Source organism: Nicotiana tomentosiformis, chromosome 12, assembly GCF_000390325.3.
Source record: "Nicotiana tomentosiformis chromosome 12, ASM39032v3, whole genome shotgun sequence".
In the NCBI taxonomy this organism is placed as follows: domain Eukaryota; kingdom Viridiplantae; phylum Streptophyta; class Magnoliopsida; order Solanales; family Solanaceae; genus Nicotiana; species Nicotiana tomentosiformis.
In genome coordinates this window covers 44,490,936-44,518,121 of record NC_090823.1, presented here as the reverse complement: position 1 = coordinate 44,518,121, position 27,186 = coordinate 44,490,936, and the positions used below count along the sequence as shown (strand labels likewise).

At 39.1% G+C, this 27,186-nt stretch overlaps 1 protein-coding gene and 1 pseudogene across 2 annotated transcripts; one reads left to right on the top strand and one right to left on the bottom strand.

Moving 5' to 3' along the window:
- Positions 1-242: 242 nt before the first annotated feature.
- On the top strand, positions 243-5,604 carry LOC104120687 (pheophytinase, chloroplastic-like). 2 transcript variants are annotated; one of them, XM_033652683.2, is made up of 6 exons: positions 243-452; positions 1,413-2,174; positions 3,328-3,554; positions 3,891-4,082; positions 4,180-4,336; positions 4,814-5,604. In XM_033652683.2, exons 2-6 carry the CDS (start codon positions 1,428-1,430, stop codon positions 5,036-5,038), a joined length of 1,548 nt encoding a protein of 515 aa, XP_033508574.1. In that variant the 5' UTR covers positions 243-452; positions 1,413-1,427; the 3' UTR covers positions 5,039-5,604. The 2 variants fall into 2 exon arrangements, with proteins under 2 accessions (XP_033508574.1, XP_009630798.1); XM_009632503.4 differs by having other exon boundaries at positions 246-449.
- A 6,457-nt stretch (positions 5,605-12,061) lies between these two features.
- LOC104120689 (T-complex protein 1 subunit theta-like) overlaps positions 12,062-27,186 on the bottom strand; it is a 29,112-nt pseudogene continuing 13,987 nt past the window's right edge.

Sequence of the window (27,186 nt, the reverse complement as noted above, 5' to 3'; positions counted from 1 at the left end):
GCTCATTTTTGATAAATTTAAATGATTAAGACTGCTCAAGAGTATATTTAAGAGACTACGTATTTTAAATCTAACTCCAAATAAAAGGAACCACTTTTGTTATATTGTCTGCAAATCTCCTTTGAAAATCCCACTTTCTGTGGGCCCACCGCAACCCATGAACAAATATGGAACGCCAATCAGCAGCCATGATCACCGGACACGTGGTGGCCCAAACGATTAAACCAAATCCTTCCGTTCACTCCTTTTCCTTTTCGTTAATTCCAAATTCTGCCTGAAAGAATTACCAAAAATAAGCAAATTATAGTGGGAAAGAAAGAGTTGAATTCTACTACACATTTTCATGATTATTCTCGTTTTCTTTTTCTCTCTACTCAGCAGAGAAATAGGAAATATTTAACCATCTTTCCCACTGTTTTGGAGCTTCTGCTAATGATATCTGATTAGAGGTGGTACTATTATATTCTTTCCTTCCTTCTTCGTATATTTATCATTTTTTATTACTAAAAAATTGGACTTTTTTGTTTGAATTATCGTCTACATGCAAAACTCTGTTTGGGTACTGAAGAATTTGTAGATATGCTTCTAACTTCCTCAGATCGGTCTGCCATTATTCTTTCTATTTTGGTGATGACATGGAATGAAGAGTGACTTCACTTTTAAAAAAGAAGTGGTAGAACTGGTGCCGTAGCCAATGAATCTGATTTTCTAATTAATATCACAGATAGTCTGTCTTAGAGCCGGATTGAGGATTTTAACTTGGATGGGCTCGACCTTTTAAGGTTCTTAGCATCGACTTTTGAAATTATGAGTTCAGAAGGTAATATTTGTTGAAATATTTGTGATTTTTCAAACCGTGTCAAAACACTAGGTACGATTGAACTCATAGCTAATAAGCTACATCAACCACTGGTCTGACTATTTGATATTACTCGTTTTCAGCACTAATGATGAAAACCAACAAATACATTCCAAAAGAATCTGATATTGATATGCTAGAACTAAAGTAAGGGAATTGTATTTTGGGGCCTTACCTTAGCAAGTGAATTGCTGATTCCTTTTTTGTTCGGTGAGCACTCTCCACTTCCAACCAAGAGGTTGTGAGTTCGAGTCACCCCAAGAGCAAGGTGGGGAGTTCTTGGAGGGAGGGAGCCGAGGGTCTATCGGAAACAGCCTCTCTACCCCAGGGTAGGGGTAAGGTCTGCGTACACACTACCCTCGCCAGACCCCACTAGTGGGATTATACGGGGTTGTTGTTGTTGTTGTTGTTGTTGTTGTTGTTGTTGTTGTTTTTTGTTTGGTGAATTGGTATTGTGCATCGAATTACTTGTGCTCTACATGTTACATTTCTGTTTAACAATAACATAATTGCTAGTTATGGTATTTTCTTGATTTGAATCTTTTCATTTCAGAAAGTTGATTCAGGAATGGAAATTATATCTTGCCATTCTACATCATTTTATTACGTTGTAAACGTTAGAGGGAAAGCAACGGGTAAATGTCCAGGTTCAAATCAGGCAAGTTTTCCCATATTAAAAGAGGAAAGGATGTGTTATGTTCTATTTAAACCTTCTCGGGGAGCGCTCGGGTATTCTGGTGCAGATCAGTTTAGCATAAAGAGACCAAATCGGAGCAGAATTTGTTGCCCTATCAATGCATTCAAGGAATTTGATAATTTTGATTCAAGTGCCTTGGGTAAAAGTTATAACTCTTATGCAGTTGATGGAAAAGAGGGTAAGCAAGACGTGACTGGTGCTGGCAAATCAGTACCCAAGGTTATCATTCCTGGTTTGCCCGACGAAGATAATAAAGGTGATTTGGGTGCTCCCATTAGCAGTTGGTTTTGGGAATGGAAGCCAAAATTGAATGTTCATTATGAGAAATCAGGTTGCGAAAATGTTAATTCCCCACCAGTGCTTTTTCTTCCTGGTTTTGGTGTTGGTTCCTTTCACTATGAAAAACAGCTAAAGGATCTTGGCCGTGATCACAGAATATGGGCAATAGATTTTCTCGGCCAGGGGAAGTCATTACCATGTGAAGATCTGACCTCGACGTCCAAGGAACAACTTGACGGAGATGTGTGGGGCTTTGGAGATGAAGCAAAACCCTGGGCAAAAGAACTTGTCTACTCTATTGACTTATGGAAGGAGCAAGTGCACTATTTCATTGAAGAGGTAGTACTTTGTGTCTTTATATTTTCACTTTTTGCGATGTTTGTAAAGAATTTAGAATTAAAATTTGTTGGCATGGATTTGTTTCTTTGATATTTAAATTTGGTGCACTTTTCCAGTAATTATTTGTTACAAATTCAACGAGTTTTCCCAGCTCTTAACCGACAAAGAAAAGAAAATCCCAGCTCTTAAACACTGATCAATTTTGTTAAGTAGGATTCCATTTTCATGTATCACATTATGTCTTCTTCCTAATGCAGTAGACAATCGAATGATAATATGTGGCAGGCTATCTTCCATGGCACTAGTCTCTCTCTCTCTCTCTCTCTCTTTATTCTCAGTTTTGTCTTTTCTTTGACTTGTATTTATCTACTAATTCAGACAAGCAAGAAATGAATTATCATAAAATTGTTGGATTTTGGACTGAAAGGCAGGAAGAAGTTATACTCTTGCTGGCATGGTGATGACCAGATTTTTTGCGGTTACAGTTAGAAAATGACTGAACCGAGAATGATTTTAGTCTGAGGTTAGGCAGTTCCTTATTCCTTCAGGTGCATCCTCTGTGCTTCACGACCTAGCATCAAGAAGTTATTTCTGGTTCTTTCTTACAGTTGTAAAACTAACATCATCGGTTTATGAAGTAACTTGAGCTACCAAATGTTACCAACACACCTTCTATTACCTCAGGATGATTTGATGTGGATGTGAGAAGATAAGAAAGGCTTTAGTTGATCCCAGCCTATCAGTAGGAATTTCTCGTTTGCGTCAAGTATCCTGGTTTGAATGTTTGCTATAATGTAAACTACCTCTAAGCAGATGTGTTGATTGCAGCCAGGCTATTAAACTTTTTATTGATCTGTTTGCTCATGTTGCTATTCTACTGTCTTGTATATTTGCCTGGAGTATAGTTTCTTGCTATTCTATTACTCTGCTGCGGTCATATCTGTTTTGCTGGTGCTCTTTACTGCTTTTGATTTATTTTGTGATAATAGGAAAATAGACTTTTATAGAGGCTTCGTCTTATTTTGGCTAAATAAAATTGCTTGGAAAAATATCTTTTTCTGACAAAGTCTTTTAGTTTTGGTTGGTTTAACTTTATTTATATCAGTTATAGCTCATGAGGAATACATAAACTCGAACAGATCTTATGGTGCAGGTTATTAAAGAGCCAGTTTACATTGTGGGGAATTCTCTTGGTGGGTATGTTGCCATTTACTTCGCAGCACGTTATCCTCATTTGGTTAAAGGTGTAACTTTGCTGAACGCAACACCATTTTGGGGATTTTTTCCGAATCCTGTTAAATCCCCAAGATTATCTAGAGTATTTCCCTGGACTGGGAGCTTTCCTCTTCCCACCTCTGTCAGAATGCTCACAGAACTTCTGTAAGTTATATGATTCTTTTAAGAATGTTATTATGCAGTTCCCTCAGGCCTGTAAACTTGTCTCCTGAAGTAGAGAGCCTTTTTAAGTCAGGTTAACTAGTTTTCTTAAATTCAGTTAAGACCTACAGAAACCAAATATTATTCAATTAATATGTCTATTACGTGTTGTAACTTACATGAAACAAAATGCATGGTGTCATTGGCTATTTGGTTTAACATAATGTGAGTTATTCTTTTGAAGTCTTCAGGATTGTTTTACGGCTTGTCTTAAAAAAAAACAAAAGTTTGCCTTCTGTTGTACCCTAAATGTATGCGTCTGCTTTATTATGCTTTCAGATGGGAGAAAATTAGTGGTCCTGAATTTATTGCTAAGGTACTGAAACAAGTTTATGCTGATCACACCACAAAGTTTGATAAAGTTTTCACTCGGATACTTGAGACGGCAAAACATCCTGCAGCAGCGGCAGCCTTTGCCTCAATAATGTTTGCTCCTAGAGGACAAGTTTCTTTTGAAGAGGCTTTATCTGGGTAGGTAGAGCAACGCATTACATTGCTGCACTTGGCTTATTTATCACTAGTTTTACTAAACAAGATTACAAAGCTTCCAGTTTTTACATTTTCGTAGGTGTCAAATGAAGAATGTGCCTGTCTGTCTCATGTATGGGAAACAAGATCCATGGGTGAAGCCTATTTGGGGTTTACAGGTGAAACGGCAACTGCCTGAAGCTCCATATTATGAGATTAGCCCTGCCGGCCATTGTCCCCATGATGAAGCTCCAGAGGTATGTCACAGACACTCAAATCTGTTAATTTCTCCTGCCTTCATGAAAGAGCCTTGTCGTAGACCCACAAAATCTGTAAATTTGTCTTCTTCCTGAAAGAGCCTTGTCCCAGACCCTTCAGTCATCCTACATTATGCTTTTACGTTCGTTGACTGGTGCATGGATCATAGCCAACTGTAAGAGCTTATGCACGTTCTTGCTTAGTAATGCAAGGAAAAGCTTAGTAAATAAATTTTCTCATCATCTTTGGTTAACATTCTGAGACTGCTTTTGAAGTCGATTTAACTGCGCTTGTAATTCTTTCAAAGATAAATAGCTTACATTTTAAGTTGGCACTGGCACTTGGCACTGGACTGATTCTTGATTGTGACAGTTTTTTTCTGGGGCAACATGAGATATACAAATGAAAACAATGAATAGTCTATAAGTTATTATTAGTGTAAGTTCAGACATGTGAAGGCGATTTTACATGTACAGGTCGTGAATTTTCTGCTCCGTGGATGGGTAAGGAGCTTAGAGTCCCATGGATCAGTTGCATTGCCTCTGCTTGAAACTCCAGAAAATGTTGATTATGATGTTGCCAGAGACTTGGATTTTTCTCGTGAGGGGCTAAAAAGATCAGTGCAAGTGCAGTTTTATGGGTCAATGATTCCCCATTGGAAGAGGGTTAGCGCGTACCTAAAAACTCAATTTCAAAATTGAGGGGCTTACTCTCGATAAATGATCAGAAATCAAGGAATGTAGATTGCCATTTAAGTTTTAACATATTTTTTAGCAATGTAAATTGTTATATAGGTTAATATATGATAATTATTTTTTTCATTTCTTTTATTTGGCATGTGAATAATGTGGCTGGGAAATTGTATAGGGTAAAATCTGTTATGACATGTGGCCGTCCAAGAAAGGGACACGTGGAACTCAAGACAGGGGATGACTGAAGATTGAAGACAACTGTTTCGTTTGTCACCGGGAAGAATAATGCTCATAAAGATGTGATAAGTGTTATTCTCCCGATAGCATTCAATAGAGAATATTCATAGCATTAAGAGCAGTTACCCGTTATAAGGAATTTGACATTTATGTTCACCGTTATATCTTCATCAATGCCCCTCATAATTGACATTAAAGAAGGGCACGACCCTAGGACCTTCTTCATAGCTATAAATAGTGAGCTCAGTTGTTATTGTAAGGGAGATGAATTTTCTGGAAAACTTGCACTATATTTTATTCAAAGCTCAATCCAATCTTATCTTCTTATTTTTTGATTCTTTTGTTGTTGTGCCCGAAAATCCTGTTCCTGAAATTGTTGCTTCTGTTGTTTCGTCTATATCTTAAGGCTAAGTATTGCGTAACTTTTCAATTATTTATTTATTTCGGGATCAAATTAATTCACTTATCTGGAAACCACGTATAAATTTATTTATACCATTTTTCAGGTAAACAGTTTGGTGCCCACCGTGGGGCCTAGATAGTCGTGTAACTAAATTGATCCTTGCCTTTTTTACTAACATGTTTTGATTTTTTTGTCTAAAAAAAATCATAAGAATTGGCAGATAACACTGTTAACGACATGTACAACCCCGAGATTCGAGGGGATCAGCCTTATTCCGAGGACTCAATCAGCGACACCCATAACGAGGGGAGTGACGATACACCAGTGCATGATAGGCAATATCCTCGACATGTTCGGGGGACCACTCCCGATGACGCTGATGAGGAGCATGTCGTCGACGCGGTAAGGGTCTTGCAAGAACAACATGCGATCATTCTAAGCCACCTCATGCAATATGATAAAGTTATGACGGAGTTGAAGTAAGTGCTGCCGGGAGCTTCAAATAATGCAAACATACGAGATCTGATTTCTCCCGGGATTCTCACGAATCAAACAACATGGAGGATCGACAACAACACTCCTAGGGTGAAATTGGCTCCGATGGGGTAGGGGGAACGGATCCGGTCTCAACAACAAGAATGATTATTTCAAGAATGAATTTTTACGATTCACGAGGGAAGTAAATGCCCGCATGGACCAGATCCCGGGCGCGCCACCAGTGCTAAAAGGTCCGGACTCGAAGAAGTATACTCAATTGCCGTACAAGCCAAGTACGGCACCAGAGTTAATCCCGAAGCGGTTCAAAATGCCTGAAATGCCAAAGTATTACGGAACTTTAGACCCCAAGCGATTCACCAAAGGATTGAATCCGAAGGGTTCAGACGCTTCTAGGAAACTGAAGAAGAGCCCACTCGAGTTTCAAGCAACGACCTGGGCGGACGTCCACAACCGGTATGAATCAAAAATAAGGATCGAAGATGATCATGTTGGTTTTTCATCGTCGACCAAAGGATGAGAAAAGAACAAGGAAAAATCAAAGGATGATTATGACGCGGACAGGCGGACTTCGAGGGGCCGGTTTGTGCCTTACGAACGAACCGAAGGCCACAGCAAAGGAGGTGGCAGCCATTGTTCACGCGCTGAAGATTTGGAGGCACTATCTTTACGGCGTGCCATGTGAGGTATTCACTGATCATCGGAGCTTGCATATTTGTTCAAGAAGAAGGAACTCTATTTGAGGCAGAGGAGGTGGCTGGAGCTATTGAAAGACTATGATATCACCATATTATATCATCCCGGGAAGGCCAACGTGGTAGCCGACGCTTTGAGTAGAAAGTCAGTCAGTATGGGTAGCCTTGCATATATTCCAGTTGGTGAGAGACCGCTTGCATTGGATGTTCAGGCTTTGGCCAACCAGTTTGTTAGGTTAGATATTTTTTAGCCCAGCCGTGTTCTAGCTTGTATAGTTGCTCGGTCTTCTTTGTTTGAGCGCATCAGAGATCGGCAGGATGACGATCCTCATTTACTTGTCCTTAGAGACACAGTGCGGCACGGTGGTGCCAAGCAGGTTACTGTTGGAGATGACAGAGTTTTGAGGATGCAGGGTCGTATTTGTGTGCCTAATGTGGATGGATTTTGTGAGTTGATCCTTGAGGAGGCTCACAGTTCTCGGTATTTTATTCACCCGAGCGCTACCAAGATGTACCAGGACTTGAGACAGCATTATTGGTGGGGGCAAATGAAGAAGGACATAGTTGCCTATGTAGCTCGGTGCCTAAATTGCTAGCAGGTGAAGTGTGAGCATCAGAGACCTGGTGGTTTACTTCAGAGGTTAGAGATTTCTGAGTGAAAGTGGGAGCGTATCACTATGGATTTTGTTGTTGGACTCACACGAACTCACAGGAAGTTCGATGTAGTTTGGGTCATTGTGGATAGGCTGACTAAGTCAGTGCACTTCATTCCTGTGGTAATTACCTATTCTTCGGAACGGTTGGCAGAGATTTATATTCGTGAGATCGTCCGTCTTTACGGTGTGCCCATGTCTATCATTTCTGATCGAGTTACGTAGTTTACCTCGCACTTTTGGAGGGCAGTTCAGCGTGAGTTGGGTATGCGATTTGAGTTGAGCACAGCATTTCATCCTCAGACGGACGGGCAGTCCGAGCGTACTATTCACATCTTGGAGGATATGCTCCGCGCTTGTGTTATAGACTTCGGAAGATCGTGGGATCAGTTCTTGCCCCTTGCAGAGTTTGCCTACAGCAACAGCTACCAGTCGAGCATTCACACGGATCCCTATGAGGCATTATATGGTAGGCGGTGTCGGTCGCCAGTTGGGTGATTCGAGCCGGGAGAGGCTCGGTTGTTGGGCACAGACTTAGTACATGATGCCTTGGATAAGGTCAAGATTATTCAGGATCGACTTCACACAGCTCAGTCCAGGTAAAAGAGTTATGCCCATCGTAGAGTTTGTGATGTTGCATTCATGATTGGAGAGAGAGTGTTACTTCGGGTATCACCCATGAAGGGTGTAATGAAGTTCGGAAAGAAGGGCAAGTTGAGCCCTAGGTATATCAGACCTTTTGAGATTCTGGAGAGAGTGGGAGGGGTGGATTACAAGCTTGCGTTGCCACCTAATTTAGCAGTTTTTCATTCGGTATTCCATGTGTCCATGCTTCGAAAGTATCACGGCGATCCGTCCTATGTGTTAGATTTCAGCTCTGTCCAGTTGGACAAGGATTTGACTTACGAGAAGGAGCCGGTGGCAATTCTAGCCCGGCAAGTTCGCCAGTTGAGATCAAAAGGTTACCCTTCAGTTCGAGTGCAATGGAGAGGTCAGCCTATTGAGGAAGCTACTTGGGAGTCCGAGTCCGATATGCGGAGTAGATATCCCCACTTTTTCACCAGCCCAGGTACTTTTCTATGTCCGTTCGAGGACGAACGGTTGTTTTAGAGGTGGAGAATATGATGACCCAAAAGGTCATCTTATGTCTTAAAACTCGAATCTGAACTCATAAGCCTTACAAATATCATTTTTACCCTACTCGATTTGCGTGCGCAGTCCGGGCAGGTTTCCGGAAAGCTTTTATGTTGAAAACTAAGGAAAATAAGAATTTTTGCCTTAAAAGTTAATTTTTGTTGTCTTCGGTCAACATTTTTGGTAAATAGGTCCGGATCCGTGCTTTGACGGTCCCGGTAGGTTCGTATCGAATTATGGGACCTGGGCGTATGCGAATTGAATTCGGAGGTCCCTAGCTTGAGTTATGAATTTTTGATGAAAACTAAAAGTCTGAAAATTATTTGTTTTTAAGAATTGATTGATATTTGGCATTGTTAGATCCGAAGCCCGGTACAGGTTCGTTATGATATTTAAGACGTGTCTGTGAAATTTGGTGAGAAACGGAGTTGATTTGACGTGATTCGGGCATCCAGTTGAAAAAATAGAAATTTTAAAGTTTTCTTGAGAATTTCATTTGATTTGGTGCTAAATTCGTAGTTCTATGTATTATTTTGGCGATTTGATCGTGCGAGCAAGTTCGTATGATGTTTTTAGACTTGTGTGCATGTTTGGTTTGGAGCCCCGAGGGCTCGGGTGAGTTTCGGATAGGCCACGGGATGTTTTGGACTTGGAAAAAATCTGGTTTTCTGTAGATTCTGGTGTCTCACATATCCTTCTTCGCGTTCGCGAAGGTCCTCTCGCGAACGCGAAGAGTAAACTGATGAGGCAGGGATTTCTTCTTCGCGAAGGCTTGGTCACGAATGCGAAGCGATGGGGGTGTTACCCTTCGCAAACGTGACAAGCCCATCGCGAACGTGTAGTGTTAGGCATTGGGGAGGGGGAGTCAGTCGCTCCTTCATCGCGAATGCGAGCAATGCCTCGCGAACACGAAGGCCAGGGGGAGTAACCATTGCGAACGCGAGCTGGGTCTCGCGAACGTGAAGGCTTGGCAGCTAGTACCCTTCGCGAACACGATGAACACTGTCGCCCAGCACTTAACAGAATCCAAAAACGGGATTTTAGCCAAAAATTTATTTTTCTCAAAAACCAAACGGTGAGAGGCGATTTTTCAAGAGCCATTTCTTCTCCAAATTGTTGGCAAGTGATTCTAAACCATTTTCTTTCAATTACCCATTACATTTTATGAATTATCAACCTAAATTCTAGAGTTTTCATGGTAGAATTAGGGGTTATGGTAGAAACTAGGGATTTCAGAAATTTGAGGATTTAGACCCCAATTTGAGGTCGGATTTCAAAACTAATTACATATTCGGGCTCGGGGATGAATGGGTAAATGGATTTTGATCCGAACATCGAATTTTGACCAAGTGGGCCCGGGGTCGATTTTTGACTTTTTGGAGGAAAAATTTGAGAAATCTGTAATTATTCATTAAACTTGATTCCTTTAGCAATGTTTGATATTATTGAGTCATTTTTGAATAGATACGAGTGGTTTGGAGGTGAATTCCAAAGGAAAAGTTGTGATTGAGAATTATGTGGCCTTCGGAGCGAGGTAAGTGTCGTGTCTAACTTTGGCTTGAAGGAATAGGTATTATGTGTTCATTTGCTACGTGTTTGGTTGTTAAATACGATGTATAGGTGAAGTGACGAGCATCTATGCGTCGTTGTCGAGTCATAGCATGCGAGTGAAATTCTATTATTGTCTATTTTGTAGCCTTAAATTCTACTATCCATGCTTAGCGGGTTATTTGAAATGTTGGGTGACTCATATCTGGTTTCACTGAGATTTGGTAACTTTCGAATATTAATTCAAGGTTGAGATTACATTGTGCTATTGATTATGGGTAAAATACTAGTTTCTTTGTGATACTCTTATCTATCCGTTGTTATTGATTCTGTGATTGGTGAGGAGGAGTGTAAAGCACGAAGGGTGATGCTGTGCATGCATTATTTATATTGTGAGGAAGAGTGTAAAGCACGAAGGGTGATGTCGTGTATATTATGAGAGGTTTAAAGCACGAAGGGTAATGCAGTGTATATTATGAGAGGTTTAATGCACGAAGGGTGATGCCGTGCCGTTCTATTTATTTATTTGGTGAGGTTTAGAGTAAATATACGAAGGGTGATGCCATGTCGTTCTATTTATTTATTTGGTGAGGTTGAGAGTAAAAGCACGAAGGGTGATGCCGTGCAGTTTTCCTTGCTGTTTTAATTGCTCAATTCGTTTAAGGATTTTCGGTTTAATTCTGTCTTTTCATTATTCTCACTCTTTATGTTGTATTCCCCCACTGTATGTTCCCTTCCCATTATTTCTGCGTTATTTCTTTATTTACTGTTGTTGCCACTAGCATGATTATACTGTTCAGGTTATATGTGGGTGTCTTGTCCTAGCCTCGTCACTACTTCGTCGGGGTTAGGCTCAACACTTACCAGTACATGGGGTCGGTTGTACTGATGCTGTACTCTGCACTTTCTGTGCAGACTTTGATACCGACTCAGGTTGATCGAGGTTTTGCTATTGGTCCGCTGTCCGGAGACTCAAGGTAAATCTGTCGGCGTTCACAGACCTTGAAGTCTTCGTCTACCTTTTTTATGTCACTGTTGTTTTCTTTCATTCAGACAATTGTATTTCTTTCAGACTATTACTTGTAGTAAATTCTAGAATGCTCGTGAATTGTGACTCCAGATCCGGGTGGTAGTAATTAATACAGTTTTATAATATTCCGTACTTATTTTATTTCATCTTAGTTAATTATTGTTATTTACTGAATGGAAATAAGGAATTAGTTTAACGATTTTCTAACATTGGTTTGCCTGACAAGTGAAATGTTAGGCGCTATCACGGTCCCGTCGGTGGGAAATTTCGGGTCGTGACAGTAGGTGACTCTCGAGAATGGTTCTAGTGGATTCAAGTTTCAAAATGTGATACTTAAGGATTTACGGATACTTTATTTGGTTAAGAATTTGAGATTTAGTGTTGGATTATGTCAGAAACATAGAGTACTTCTGTATCATTATTGATCCTATAATGCAGCATTCAAGAGATAAAAAGGAACAGTTTCAGATTAATTGGAGAGTGCTTTAGAGCAAAAATCTCTGTTTGAGGTTCTTTTGGGTACATGAAGGGGAATGAAGTGGCTTATAGATATTGGGATGACGTTCAGATACTCTCAAAGCAGCAAACTTTTAGAAGTAACGGTCTGACCTCAACCCGTAGGGATCTAATTCGAATCCAGCAGAAATCTGTTTTACAAGTCGAACCATACAAACGTATAGGTGTCCACGTGTGTGAGAAAAACAAGTATAAATAGAGATATATTTCAAAATACTCTCAACACAGGACAGTGCCAAAACAGCTTGGATCATTAGTGTTTCAAACCAATGATGCTCCCTGACGAGTCACCAGAACAAAAAGAATTGTTCGAGTGCAGGGTTCTGCTCTCGCATACAAATTGACAATGCTATCACAGACTGCTAACATACAGCAAACGACACCCAATTTGCTTACAGTACCCAAGATCACCGGAGGAACCCAACGGACTACAGCTTTTGGCACCAACCTAAGCAAGTGTAATATAAGTGGCATATACAAACAGTTCCAAAGTTATCAAAATTTTGTTGAGTCATTCTCTTAACAAGAAAATAAAGTCAAAAATATAAAAAAGAAAGAAACCAAGCCCAGAGAAGATGTATCATGCATTGATATGAAAGAAGACTCGACATAATATGATGTGAATAAAGATTCAATCCTCTTCCAACCCTGCCGGTTGATCTCTCCTGCTTGGACCACCAGCTGGTTTTGCCATAATAATCTGAACAATATACAAAATTTAAAGAGAATGCATAAAGGTTAAAAGACTTCAAAATGAAGACAAAATTTAATAAATGACGATTCATCAAGCAAAAGAGAATTAGTGATAATTTCATGTCGATCAGCATTTTGGAGAGCCGCAATTTTCCTTATTATAATGTTGGTAGATTAGCAGCTTTTTCCCCTCATTCCAAACTCCAAACTTTACTATTATTCATTGTGCTACATAAGTTTATGAATGACTAATAGCTGATTACCTGGTCTACCCGAAGCACTGTGCAAACGGCATCCGCAGCATATTTTAGAGCAAAGAACCTGTTTAGGGGGAGGCATCAGTCATGAGGAATGGGAATTGCATCACAACAATCAAATCTTTTATGAAGAAATTTAGTCGAGAAACAATATTCAACTAAAAATACTTTAATTGTCAGGATATATACAAAATGAAGAGTGAAATCAATAATGAGCTAGGTGAGACCTCTTTCACTGCAGCAATTGCTTTATTTTTTATAAGTGATTCACTTCAGCAATTACAATTGAGTGTGAACCACATACGTCAAGTTTAGGCTGTCACATTTCAAGATAGATGTTCAATGTCCAAGTAAAACCTTTCCTCCACTCATTGAACAAAATAAAAATAGCAGGTTGCAGTAACCGGTGGAAAAGGCAGCTTACTTGGTGACATGGAGGTCCCATACATTCATGGTGGAAACATCCTCAGAGACACCTCTCTCCAAGTTAATGCCCACTTTAATGTTTCCAGATGCATGTTCAGCATACAAGGATGATATAATTTCCATTGCATTGAGGCCAGCATTCTCAGCTAGCGTCTTAGGAACCATTTCGAAAGTAATTAGTGTGATGTTACACAGAACAAGAGTAAGTGCACGCAGCAGGAAGGGAGAGCTCATCTGCATTGCAAAAGCAACAGAAACAATACCCAGTTTCTTTGCAAGAAAATTCTTTCAGTTTTCTTGCCAACTCAATTTCAGTTGCAGCAGCCCCAAGTACAATCCGACTGTCCCTGCACATTGCCTGGTACAAACATAAAGCAACAAAAGTCAGATCCCAATAGATCTTCCATCTGTAGCAACGTATATTCGAAATGTACCTAATCTCCAATGTCCAACAATAAAATGTATCCCAACACAGTGAAAGGGACGTTTTTTAAAGATAAATCATAATGCTTCCATTAGTAGCTATTAGGTGAATTTCCTCTTCTACTTTGGCTACCTTGTATGTATTTACGCCATCATCAACTACTCTTTCAAGGTCATCCAAGATACTATCAGTGCTTCCTCGCAAAACAATAGTGGAGACAGAATTTCCAACTTCTTCATTCCTCACAACTGTAACCTGTTGCAAATATAAGGAATCAAAGGTACTACTAATGCAAACAAGACCTATAAGATTTTGACTGTAAATTGAACAAAGATGAATATTACCCTAGCACCACTGATTTCCTCCACTGAAACAGAATCAACATAGCCGAGGTCATCTGGATTTGGCTGGCTAAGCTTCACCTGTTCTCACAATCAAACAAGAATATTAGGATAAACAGAAATGAACTCTTCTGCCCGCTCGAGCGCGCGCACACAGACATACAGGTGTGTGCATATATAAATACACATACATGTTTTACATGTGTATTAATATGTGTGATTCTTAATACATATTTGTGTGGGCTCTATATAACACCAGCATGCTTACAACTGCAACAGCCCCAGTGGTACGGCAAAACCGTCGGAGTTCGAACTTGGAGCTAATTTTTAACACCATAAGCCTGCAAATGTTGTTATTCCCGGTCAATATTCCTGTATTTGTAAATATTAATTCTGCAAAATATAAGTTAACGTAATGAAACAATAATAATAAATTCGAGCCCACTGAATTCACAGTGTTTCCTTAAGGAATTTAATCCCCTCCTAGTACCCAAGGTAATGGATTATTTCCTCCCAGGATAGAACGAATAACACACTGGTGTAGCGGTACTTCAAACCCCAGTGTTTCGGCGAACACAAAGTTCGGTAGCAAATCACACTTACAGTTGCTTTGTTTGAAGTTAAAAAACAATGCAGAACGAAGGAGTATATACTCAGAAAAACGTATGGAAGTTCTGAGAGGAAGGAGTGCAATGTATAGCCAATTTGTTGAGCGAATTGTATGTTGAGTTGAGTATCTTTCTTCAACATTTGCTGCTCATATATATAGCAGCCAAGAAGGAGTGCAAGACCAAACGTCCACCCTTCATGGTGGAGCAAGCATTACATGTTTGTGGAGCAAGCACTTCATGGTGGGAAGACCATTATCCGGCTGCCAAATTATCAATACACGGATTGAAAAATATCCGTTATAAATACGGATAATCTTACGTTAATATTTACTATTAACAAATAAATTTGGTCCAAAAAATTAATCAATCAATCGATCATTTGACCAAATCCAAATCCAAATCCGAAGCCGAAGCCGAAGCCGAAGCCGAAGCCGTAGCCGTAGCCGTAGCCGAAGCCGAGCCGAGCGAGCGAGCGACGACGGCGCGAGGCTTGCTTTCTTCTTAACTCTTTAAGAGCTACAAGAAGAGCAATTATATATATACCCACCAAAAATGTCTTCCACTTCCAATATGGGACAATGTCTCATTGTTAAGAGGGGAAACTTAAAATTTTACTCAAAATTTTATTTTCCCTCCATTTCCCATTCACCCTCATTTTAAGAATATTACATCTTAAAAATAAAACCTCAACAATCCCCCACATGAATGGGGAATGGCTATATCACGGAAGTATGCATGGAAAACTGTGTGATTTACAAGCAAGGATTAATTGCATCTGGATAAGTAGGTTTCCCTTTGAACTTTCCGTAGTAAACTTATGTCGGATATACTCGGTCAATCGGTAGATTTGATATCTTTGAACCGTCGATCTTTGGTGTATACCTAGACAACCATAAGTCACACAATCAACCCTTAACCGTCTTTGGTTCTCATTGTTGTGTTCGTTTCAGCCATGAACACCGCCTGGTTTCATAAGTGCGTAGAGAACTGGCCTTACAAAGTTCTCCTTGAAGCGGCTCACACTTCACACTTAAATAGGTGATTCCTTAAACGTGTCATCCTGTAGATACACTATTTGATATATCCCGTATCAAATTTAGAAATCATTAAAAAGCCTTAATGCTTTATCCTTGGTACTGAACATTGTCTCATCACGAGAATGGACTAAAATTTTATTTGACAATGTTGAACCGTCATTAATGACTTTGTTTGATCTCTTTGAACCTAGATCTTGGGATCTCCAGTCTTCTAGGTAGAGTTACCGCCACAATGACTTGTTCTCGGCCATAGCCCCATTCCCCTTGATGATTTCTCAACTACCTCTCTAGTTAGGCCTTTTGTAAGTGGATCCGACACATTATCACTTGACTTTACATAGTCAATTGTGATAATTCCTCTAGAGAGTAATTGCCTAACGGTTTTATGTCTTCGTCGTATATGACGAGATTTACCGTTATACATGACGCTCCCAGCCCTTCCAATTGCCGCTTGACTATCACAATGTATGCATATTGGTGCCAACGGTTTGGGCCAAAATGGAATGTCTTCCAAGAAATTCTGGAGCCATTCAGCTTCTTCACCGGCTTTATCTAAGGCTATGAATTCAGCCTCCATTGTAGAGCGGGCAATACATGTTTGTTTGGACGACTTCCAAGATACCGCTCCTCCACCAATAGTGAATACATATCCACTCGTGGACTTAGAATCAGTTGAACCGGTGATCCAATTTGCATCACAGTATCCCTCAATCACCGCAGGGAAATTACTGTAGTGCAATTCAAAGTTCTGGGTATGTTCTAAATATCCCAAAACTCGTTTCATTGCCATCCAATGAGATTGGCCTGGATTGCTCGTATATCGACTCAGTTTACTTATAGCACAAGCTATGTCTGGTCGTGTACAATTCATGATATACATTAAGCATCCCAATACACGAGCATAATCCAATTGTGATATGCTTTGGCCTTTGTTCTTTGCTAATGCAAGATTCACGTCAATTGGAGTCTTTGCAACTTTAAAGCCCAAGTGCTTGAATTTTTCAAGTACTGTCTTAATATAATGAGATTGTGACAATGCCAGACCTTGAGGAGTTTTATTGATCTTAATTCCCAGAATTAAATCAGCAACTCCCAAGTCTTTCATATCAAACTTGCTATTGAGCATACGCTTAGTAGCATTTATGTTGGCAATGTCATTACTCATTATCAACATATCATCCACATATAGGCAAACAATGACTATGTGATTTGGAACATTTTTAATGTACACGCATTTATCACATTCATTTATCTTAAAACCATTTGACAACATTGTTTGGTCAAATTTCGCATGCCATTGTTTGGGTGCTTGTTTTAGTCCGTAAAGAGACTTAACAAGTCTACATACCTTCTTTTCTTTACCTGGAACCACAAACCCTTCAGGTTGTTCCATGTAAATTTCTTCCTCCAACTCTCCATTTAAGAAGGCCGTCTTAACATCCATTTGATGAATTTCAAGACCATACACTGCAGCTAATGCTACTAACATCCGTATGGACGTAATTCTTGTAACTGGAGAGTATGTATCAAAGTAGTCTAGACCTTCTCGTTGTCTATACCCTTTGACTACGAGCCTTGCCTTGAATTTATCAATAGTGCCATCATCTTTGATTTTTCTCTTAAAAATCCATTTAGAACCCAAAGGTTTATTTCCAGGAGGAAGATCAACCAATTCCCATGTATGGTTGTTCAATATGGATTCTATTTCACTATTGACTGCCTCTTTCCAAAACAATGATTCCGAAGAAGTCATAGCTTCTTTAAATGTTTGAGGCTCATTCTCCAATAAGAAAGTCACAAAATCTGGTCCAAATGAAGTAGACGTTCTTTGACGTTTACTACGTCTTGGATTCTCCTGATTACATATACTTTCTTTTGTTTCTTCCCGAGGTCATTTAGATCCTTCACCAAACGACTCACATTCCTTTTTATACGGATATATATTTTCAAAAAACTCAGCATTATCTGATTCTATAACCGTATTATTATGAATGTCGGGATTTTCTGATTTATGAACCAGAAATCGATATGCTTTACTATTTGTCGCATATCCTATGAAAACACAATCAACGGTTTTCGGTCCTATCTTTACCCTTTTGGGTTTAGGAACTTGCACTTTTGCCAAACATCCCCACACTTTAAAATAATTCAAGTTGGGCTTCCTTCCTTTCCATTGTTCATAAGGAATGGATTGTGTTTTGCTATGGGGCACTCGATTTAATATTCGATTAGCCGTAAGAATGGCTTCCCCCCACAAGTTCTGTGGCAAACCAGAACTTATCAACAACGCATTCATCATCTCCTTTAATGTGCGATTCTTTCTTTCCGCAATCCCATTAGATTGGGGCGTGTAAGGGGCTGTTGTTTGATGAATAATTCCATATTCTAAACATATTTCTTCAAAAGGAGATTCATATTCACCACCCCTATCACTTCTTATCATTTTTACTTTCTTGTTAAGTTGCGTTTCAACTTCATTTTTGTATTGCCTGAATGCGTCTATTGCTTCATCTTTACTATTCAGTAAGTAAACATAGCAATATCGAGTACCATCGTCAATAAAAGTTATGAAATACTTCTTTCCACCGCGAGATGGTATTGACTTCATGTCACAAATATCTGTGTGAATTAAGTCTAAAGGATTTGAATTCCTTTCAACTGACTTATAAGGATGTTTAACATACTTACATTCCACACATATTTGACATTTTGATTTTTCGCATTCAAACTTGGGCAGTACTTCCAAGTTAATCATTTTCCGCAAGGTTTTATAATTGACATGACCCAAACGTACATGCCATAAATCATTTGACTCAAGTAAGTAAGAAGAAGCTGAAATATTATTATTATTTTCAACAACCATTACATTTAGATTGAAAAGGCCCTCGGTGAGGTAACCTTTTCCCACAAATATTCCATTCTTACTAATTACAACCTTGTTGGATACAAAAACGCACTTAAAACCGTGCTTAACAAGAAGTCCAGTAGAGACTAAATTCTTTCTCATTTCGGGAACATGAAGGACATTGTTCAAAGTCATGACCTTGCCAGAAGTCATTTTTAGAAATACCTTCCCATATCCTTCAACTTTTGCTGTTGAAGCATTTCCCATATAAACTGTCTCTCCGGGTTCAGCAAGAGCATAGGTAGCAAAAGCCTCTCTAACTGCACAAACATGGCGAGTGGCTCCTGAATCAAACCACCACAGTTTAGGATTTCCCACCAAGTTACATTCAGAGAGCATGGCACACAAGTTATCAACATCATCATGGTTTACTACCATGTTTGCTTGACCCCTTTTCTTGTCTTTCTTCGGAGCACGACACTCCGTAGATTTGTGTCCGGTTTTCCCACAGTTGTAGCAGTTTCCACTGAACCGCTTCTTGCTTGGGTTGTATTTCGGACCAGAAGCCTTCTTCCTCTTTTTGTTAGCTTCAACAATATTTGCTCCCATTATTGTTGAATTTCCACGGCCTCTCCTTTCAGCAGCTTTATTGTCCTCTTCGATTCTCAACCGAACAATGAGATCTTCAAGGGACATTTCCTTTCGTTTGTGTTTCAAATAATTTTTGAAGTCCTTCCACAACGGAGGCAACTTCTCAATCATTGCTGCTACTTGGAATGCTTCGTTGATTACAAGACCTTCAGCAAGTAGATCATGAATAATCACTTGCAATTCCTGGACTTGAGTAATAACAGACTTGCTATCTATCATTTTGTAGTCCAGAAATTTTGCGGCAATGAATTTCTTCATCCCGGCATCTTCAGTCTTATATTTCTTTTCAAGCGCATTCCACAATTCTTTGGATGTCTCCATGCTACTGTATACATTATACAGATTATCATCCAGTCCGCTAAGAATATAATTCTTGCATAAAAAATCAGAATGCTTCCACGCTTCAATCACGAGAAAGCGTTCATTATCTGGAGTTTTATCCGGCAGATCAGGAACATCTTCCTTGATGAACTTCTGTAGACATAACGTAGTTAAGTAGAAGAACATCTTCTGCTGCCAGCGTTTGAAATCAATCCCGGAAAATTTTTCGGGTTTTTCTGCCGGTGCCAACGCCGGTGTTGCATTGGCAGTCGCCATCGGAACAACTTGGTTTTCGTTTTCAGTCATCATCTTTTTCAGAAAAGAATGACACAAACAAACGTTTAATACACGTTTTCAAACTGGAGTAAAAATCACGTAGATTTTAATATCCAACAAAACGCCACGAAGGCTTAACTCTCCAAAACGGGAGTACACAAACCACAAAGGTTTTAGTTTGCAGAATAATAAGAATAACACAAGTACAGAAATAAATATTAAATTCCTTAAGATTGTTATTCCCGGTCAATATTCCTGTATTTGTAAATATTAATTCTGCAAAATATAAGTTAACGTAATGAAACAATAATAATGAATTCGAGCCCACTGAATTCACAGTGTTTCCTTAAGGAATTTAATCCCCTCCTAGTACCCAAGGTAATGGATTATTTCCTCCCAGGATAGAACGAATAACACACTGGTGTAGCGGTACTTCAAACCCCAGTGTTTCGGCGAACACAAAGTTCGGTAGCAAATCACACTTACAGTTGCTTTGTTTGAAGTTAAAAAACAATGCAGAACGAAGGAGTATATACTCAGAAAAACGTATGGAAGTTCTGAGAGGAAGGAGTGCAATGTATAGCCAATTTGTTGAGCGAATTGTATGTTGAGTTGAGTATCTTTCTTCAACATTTGCTGCTCATATATATAGCAGCCAAGAAGGAGTGCAAGACCAAACGTCCACCCTTCATGGTGGAGCAAGCATTACATGTTTGTGGAGCAAGCACTTCATGGTGGGAAGACCATTATCCGGCTGCCAAATTATCAATACACGGATTGGAAAATATCCGTTACAAATACGGATAATCTTACGTTAATATTTACTATTAACAAATAAATTTGGTCCAAAAAATTAATCAATCAATCATTTGACCAAATCCGAAGCCGAAGCCGAAGCCGAAGCCGAAGCCGAAGCCGTAGCCGTAGCCATAGCCGTAGCCGAAGCCGAGCCGAGCGAGCGAGCGACGACGACGGCGCGAGGCTTGCTTTCTTCTTAACTCGTTAAGAGCTACAAGAAGAGCAATTATATATATACCCACCAAAAATGTCTTCCACTTCCAATATGGGACAATGTCTCATTGTTAAGAGGGGAAAACTTAAAATTTTACTCAAAATTTCATTTTTCCTCCATTTCCCATTCACCCTCATTTTAAGAATATTACATCTTAAAAATAAAACCTCAACAAATGTAATAATGAAAATCACAATTATCTTCCAGAAGCATTTTATAATAAAAAAATTAAGTAATTTTCAGAAGATTCCAGGAGGTAACCAAGTCAAGATAGTTCTACAAACATTTAAAAAAGTCTACGAAATAAAAGAAAAAGAATCATGACATAAGGAAATAGTCTGCTGATATTTTTAAAGAAAATGGTACTTATGGGGTGAAAATGCTGCTTTCTATTTCGGTTCTTCTCAGGTCTAAATTTTCTATTGCACAATATATTTCATTTCTTTTCCCCTAATTTTTCCCAACAATCAACTACTACAAAATTCCAATAACGAAATTAGAAACTATTACCTGCTATATGCGGGACAGACAGTTATCACCATCTACAAAATAAAAAGTTCTAGTTTATCCTTTAAATTAGTTGCCAAGTGTATTTCCCATGCAGGTGCTTCGAAGTTCAAACTATCTTAAGAGGAAATAGTTCTAATCTGTCCTAGAAAGGTACCAACTTCTGCTAATGAATCTTTTCTACCAAGTGTCTTATGCACCGACACTATCAAGTAGCAGTATGCAAAACGAAGATGTTTGTCATCGGTGGATATCCTCTGTAAACCCACTAATTATATGAGAAATTATCATCCACGGAGTCGGAGACACCTTACAAAAAGAGAATTCAATGGAGTACACAACACCGAGAAGGAAATAACCCTGAATATGCAAGTCACAATCTCCCTATTTAGAATTCAATACATCAGAACAAGTCTAAATAAATACAGATGACGTTAAACCTACCAAAAAATGTACCTAGCCACTCGCGCGTGCATAGACTATATATATATGTAATGCTATGAAGCACTGGAGTATTGACATAATAAGAAATACAAATAAAACTTCTCTCAATTTGAATATTTTACGTAGAAACTGTTGAAGTTACAAGTGGTCCAACGGCCCAACACAAAACTGAAGGCCCAACTTGAAGTACTTAGCTGTACATACAAGTTAACTTACAAGTGTAGCCTTTTCTTTTACAGGGATAGCCATTTTTATTAGTTGTATATAAAAATGTATAGTTCTAAAATATTCAGATTCTCTCCGTAAGAGACACATCTAAAATAAGAGTCCATATTTTCTCTCTCTTGGTAAGCATGGGGTTCACCCCTTCATTTCATCAAATTGCTTCGATCCTTGTGCGTAACATGGTATCAGAGCCCGAATTTGGGTGAATCGGAGCATCGACCGTCGTCCGATGTTACCCTTGACGGACAATTTTGGAGTTATTTTTTATTTTTCGGTGTAGAGTTTGGTGAAGTTTGTGGTTGTTTCCGATAAATTCTTACTTCTACGAAAATCCAAGGTTCTGTTTCTTCGATTTGCTGGAGAAAGTTGTTGATTTGGTGGAGAAGACTGGTACCTTCTTCGATTTTGTTACCATTTTTTTTTTGTTCGATTTGAATTTGAAACCCTAGTTTCTTAAATCTGTTATGGCTCCACTAGAAAATGCATCTGATACTTCTACTTCTACCGTATCTGCCAATTCGGTTACTGTTGAGCCCTCAAATCCACTGTACCTCTATCCTACTGACAACCCCGGTACTATTATCGTTGCCGATCGATTCAATGGTATGGGATATGGAAGTTGGAGAAGGGGAATGCTGATTGGTTTGTCATGTAAGAATAAGCTAGGCATAATCAATGGGACTATTTCCAAACCTAATGTTACATCTCCATTGTATGAGCCTTGGTGTCGATGTAATGACATGGTAATTTCTTGGATACTGAATAGCTTGGAAGCTGAAATTAGGGAAAGTGTTATATATACAGAGTCAGTTGCAAAGTTATGGATGGACATTGAGAAACGATATGGACAGCCCAATGGGAGCAAAGTGTATCGGATTCGTAAGGCTCTCTCATCTATTTCTCAAGGAGCTTCAAATATTGCTTCCTACTTTTCCAGAATTAAGAAGTTGTGGGATAAGCTAGCATATTCCATAACATATCCTGATTGTGTATGTGGATGTAAAGAGGCTTATAAAAAATTGGAAGAAGTTCAGAAGCTTCATCAGTTTCGTATGGGTTTGAACGATAATTATTCTACCATCAGAAGGAACATTCTGGCTATGAAACCTCTTCCAGACATAGACACAACGTATGCTATGCTGGTTAATGATGAAAGTCAATGTGAGTCACAAGCTTTAGTTCCATCTTTCTCTTCTGAGTCTGCTTCTTTCTCCACTAGTGTTCAGAAGCCATATACTGGTTCTTCCCCTGCTGGCATCCGAAAACCTTATTCACAAAAGGTTAATTTCGATCCTAAAAGGGCAAATGTCATATACAAGTACTGCAAAAAAGCCTGGCCACACCATAGAAAAATGTTACAAACTTCATGGGTATCCTAACACTTTTCAGAGCACTGTCCAGTCCAACAGATTTAAGAAGCCTACTGGTTATGCTTATGTTTCAGAGACTCAAAGTCTGGGACCAACAGATGGGTATGCTTCTGATAATAGGATTGAACAGTTTGATTCTAAGAACCATGGTTTCACATAGGAGCAGTATGAGCACTTGTTGAACATGTTTCAACAGTCTAAAATCTCTCATGATGCTACTACCTCTGGATCTGCCAACCTTACAGGTTTGGTACATTGTGTTGATACTAGACATTGTTGTATGTTTGCTCGCAATCTTTCTCGCTTAGTTGGTAATCCTTGGATAATAGATTCAGGTGCTACAAATCATATAACTCATCAGAAATCTCTCTTAATAAATCTTAAACCACTAGCAATCCCTTACCTTGTCATACTTCCCAATGGTTATAGGGTGAAGGTCACTTGTTCTGACACACTTCCTTTATCTAACGAGTTGATTTTGAAAAATGTTTTACTTATACCTTCTTTCCAGTACAATTTAGTTTCCCTACATCAGCTCTTATTGCAACTTCATTGTAATGCTTTATTTTCTGCCTATGATTGTGTCTTACAGGGCCTTTCTCTGAGGAGGCCACTGATTTTTGGTAAAATCTCAAATGGACTTTATCTGCTACAATTCGCCCCTAACTCAATTTCCGCTACTTCAATTGGTGAAGTTGTCAATGCTACGACTGCTGATTATACTAATTCTTCATCTTGTTTTGCTCCTGTCAACACTATAAATATCATTGATGCCAATAAAACTGTTTCTACTTCTGTGCCTTCTACAAATGATTTTGTTCCTGGCAACACTGTAAATACCATTGATGTTAATAAAATTATTTCTACTTCTGTGTCTTCTACAAATGATTTTGTTCCTATTTTTAATTTTGATATGTTTTGGCATCTTCGACTTGGTCACATGCCTTTTCATAAAATGAAATCTATTACTCATATTAAAGATAAGCTATCTAAGAAACAGTCTTTTGTTTGTGAAGTTTGTCCAATGGCTAGGTAGCAAAGACATCCTTTTCCTGATAGTTCCATTAAGACTACCAAGCCTTTTCAACTTGTCCATGTGGATTTATGGGATCCTTACCATACACAAACATACAATGGTTTTAGGTATTTTTTGACCATTGTAGATGACTTTACTAGGGCTAGTTGGACTCATTTGTTGTCTACCAAGTCTAATGCTTTTACTTTATTGAAATCCTTCATATTTCTTGTCCAAAATCAGTTTCATTCTTCTGTCAAGACACTCAGGTCTGATAATGCTTTTGAGTTAGGATCTAGTGCTGAAGCCACCTCTTTCTTCTCTTCTCAGGGAATCATTCACAAAACTTCCTGTCCACATACTCCTCAACAGAATGGAGTTGTGGAAAGAAAATACAAACATTTGTTAGAGACTGCTAGATCCTTACTTTTTCAGTCTAAACTTCCACTAAAATATTGGGGGGAATGTGTACTTACTGCAACTTATTTGATCAATAGGTTTCCCTCACCTCTTTTAAATCACAAAACACCTTATAAGCTGTTTTTTGGTATTCCTCCTATATACTCTCACCTTAGAGTTTTTGGTTGTCTATGTTTTGCTGCTGTTCCTAAGCCTTATAGGGATAAATTTCATTCAAGGACTGTTTCTTGTATGTTTTTTGGATATAGCATGACTAAAAAGGCTTTTAAGTTGTTGAATCTGACCAAACACAATATTTTCTTCTCTGCAGATGTCCTTTTTCATATAGGGATAAATTTCATTCAAGGACTGTTTCTTGTATGTTTTTTGGATATAGCATGACTAAGAAGGCTTTTAAGTTGTTGAATCTGACCAAACACAATATTTTCTTCTCTGCAGATGTCCTTTTTCATGAATCTGTTTTCCCATATTCCTCTCCTTCTCCTACTTGCCTTTTTCCTTCTACTGCACATATATCTGTTGATTTCTCTGCTCCATCTCCTCCAGTTACATCTGCTCCAATTTCTGCTTCTACCCATGTCACGCCCCGAACCTAGGAGCGAGACAAGCACCCGGTGCCTCACCTAACCTGGCGTACCAAATTGCGACTAAGGGACTCTGAACATATAATGTCATACTTTGGCCATGGGGCCACCTTGCAAGACAATTTGCAAAGCAAAATATAAAACTGAATGGAAACTAGCGCTAACTAAACATCAATATAAAGCTAGGCCGACAAGGCCGTCATAGCTACTACAGCTGACAAACCATCAAATATACATACCAGGCCTACAAACCCAACATACTGCACTAACCAACAGGATATGTCTACAAGCCTCTACTGATAGATGTACTATGATCGGAACAGGGCCCCGACCTACCTATAACATATATACAGATATACATAAGATGTACACAACACTCTAGACCTGGTAACTCCGAAAGACATGGAGCTTACCGATCAGGCTGAACTCGGGAAACACCTACTGAGGAGATCTACTCGTCCGTCTATCTGAACCTGCATGCATGAAATGCAGCGTCCCCGGAAAAGGGACGTCAGTACGAAATAATGTACCGAGTATGTAAGGCAATAACATAACTGAAAATCAAAACTGAACTGATAATATAATAACTGGAAGTAACTGGGAGTCAAAGATGATCTAGAGATATACTTACCTGCTGATACTGACTCAACTCCTTCAATATAGTAAGTAAAATAATTGTACGGCCTTATAAGGCTCGGTATATATAACTGCTCTGCCATAGTAGGCTAGCTCATAGGCGCTCGGCCATACTAGGCTATGTATCTCGGCCATGCTGGGCTCGCTCATAGGCGCTCGGCCACAGTAGGCTCAGTATATAACTTTCCATCTGATCAGAGGTTGCCCAATAGGGGCCTGCCCATCGATTATAGCTCGATAGTAATGAAAATACTGTAATACTGTATATATAGGCTTGCTGCTCTCTTGACTGGAAGAAGACAATACTAAAATTGAATATAGAGTCTCGATAAGGAATAATATTGTAACTTATGAGACTAGAATAGTGTGAATAAATTCATGAATATGAACTTCTCTTTTTGTCTCATTACTAACACATGTAGCTACGAGATCATGCCAAAATGAAGGAAGGCTTAGCCTTAACATACTTTATCACAATCTTTCCAATCACCAAGTTGAACTCACCTCTTCGCACCTTAATCTACAAGAATGATAATAATACTATCGTTAAGTTACGAAAGGTACAACTATCGCACAACGAACGACAAACCTATTTTGTATTAAAACGGGCAGCATCTCCCCTATAATCCTTACTTCCTCCAAATTCAAGATAACACCAACAATACAAGAACAGAATAATAACAACATATATACATCATTTTCCAGCCCTATATACACCATCAAATACTACAAAACAGCCCAACACACCCCCAATCTCTTCGTACACAAAACGACCACCGTAGTAGTGTCAAACGACCCGAAAATGTTATGACGAACGACCAGCCAACCACCCTACATTTATATGGTGTTTATAAACCCCCTTCCTCCTCCAAAACTCCACAAAATAGTAGTAAAACACGCAGCCCAACAGCAACACAAAACAGTCCACAAAACAGTCCGCTACAAGTGAATAACTCGAACTCACGGCTTTCGATCACCGTCCCGTGAGTTCTTACAAGTATAGAACGACTTACCATGAATTTATAGAAGAAAAATTGGATGAAAGAGAGCAGTAAACTCACCTTATTTGTTGGATAACTCAGCTCTTATCTTGGTTCTTCAAACTCTAGGTTTTATCTCCAATTGGAACTTGAAAGGGAGAGAAAATCAATTAGGGTTTGTGGGAAATTTTTGGGAGGATTCTTTGCAGAGCTTATGTCTGGTTATTATGATCTATTTTAAGTCTAATATATGAAGAAAATAGGCCCTTAAAAGGCCTCTTTGGACGACCCGAAATGGCCCATTTTTTGGGCTCTCATTTAAGCAAGTAGGTGACACACCTACTTGTCACCTAGCAGCTTGCGCAGTATCG

What these genes read in the sequence shown, in the direction of transcription:
- LOC104120687 (XM_033652683.2), top strand. Translation starts at nt 1,428, where the DNA reads ATGGAAATTATATCTTGCCATTCTACATCATTTTATTACGTTGTAAAC. An exon ending in TGCACTATTTCATTGAAGAG is followed by an intron (nt 2,175 to 3,327) that starts GTAGTACTTTGT and finishes CTTATGGTGCAG; the next exon opens with GTTATTAAAGAGCCAGTTTA. An exon ending in CCCATGATGAAGCTCCAGAG is followed by an intron (nt 4,337 to 4,813) that starts GTATGTCACAGA and finishes TTACATGTACAG; the next exon opens with GTCGTGAATTTTCTGCTCCG.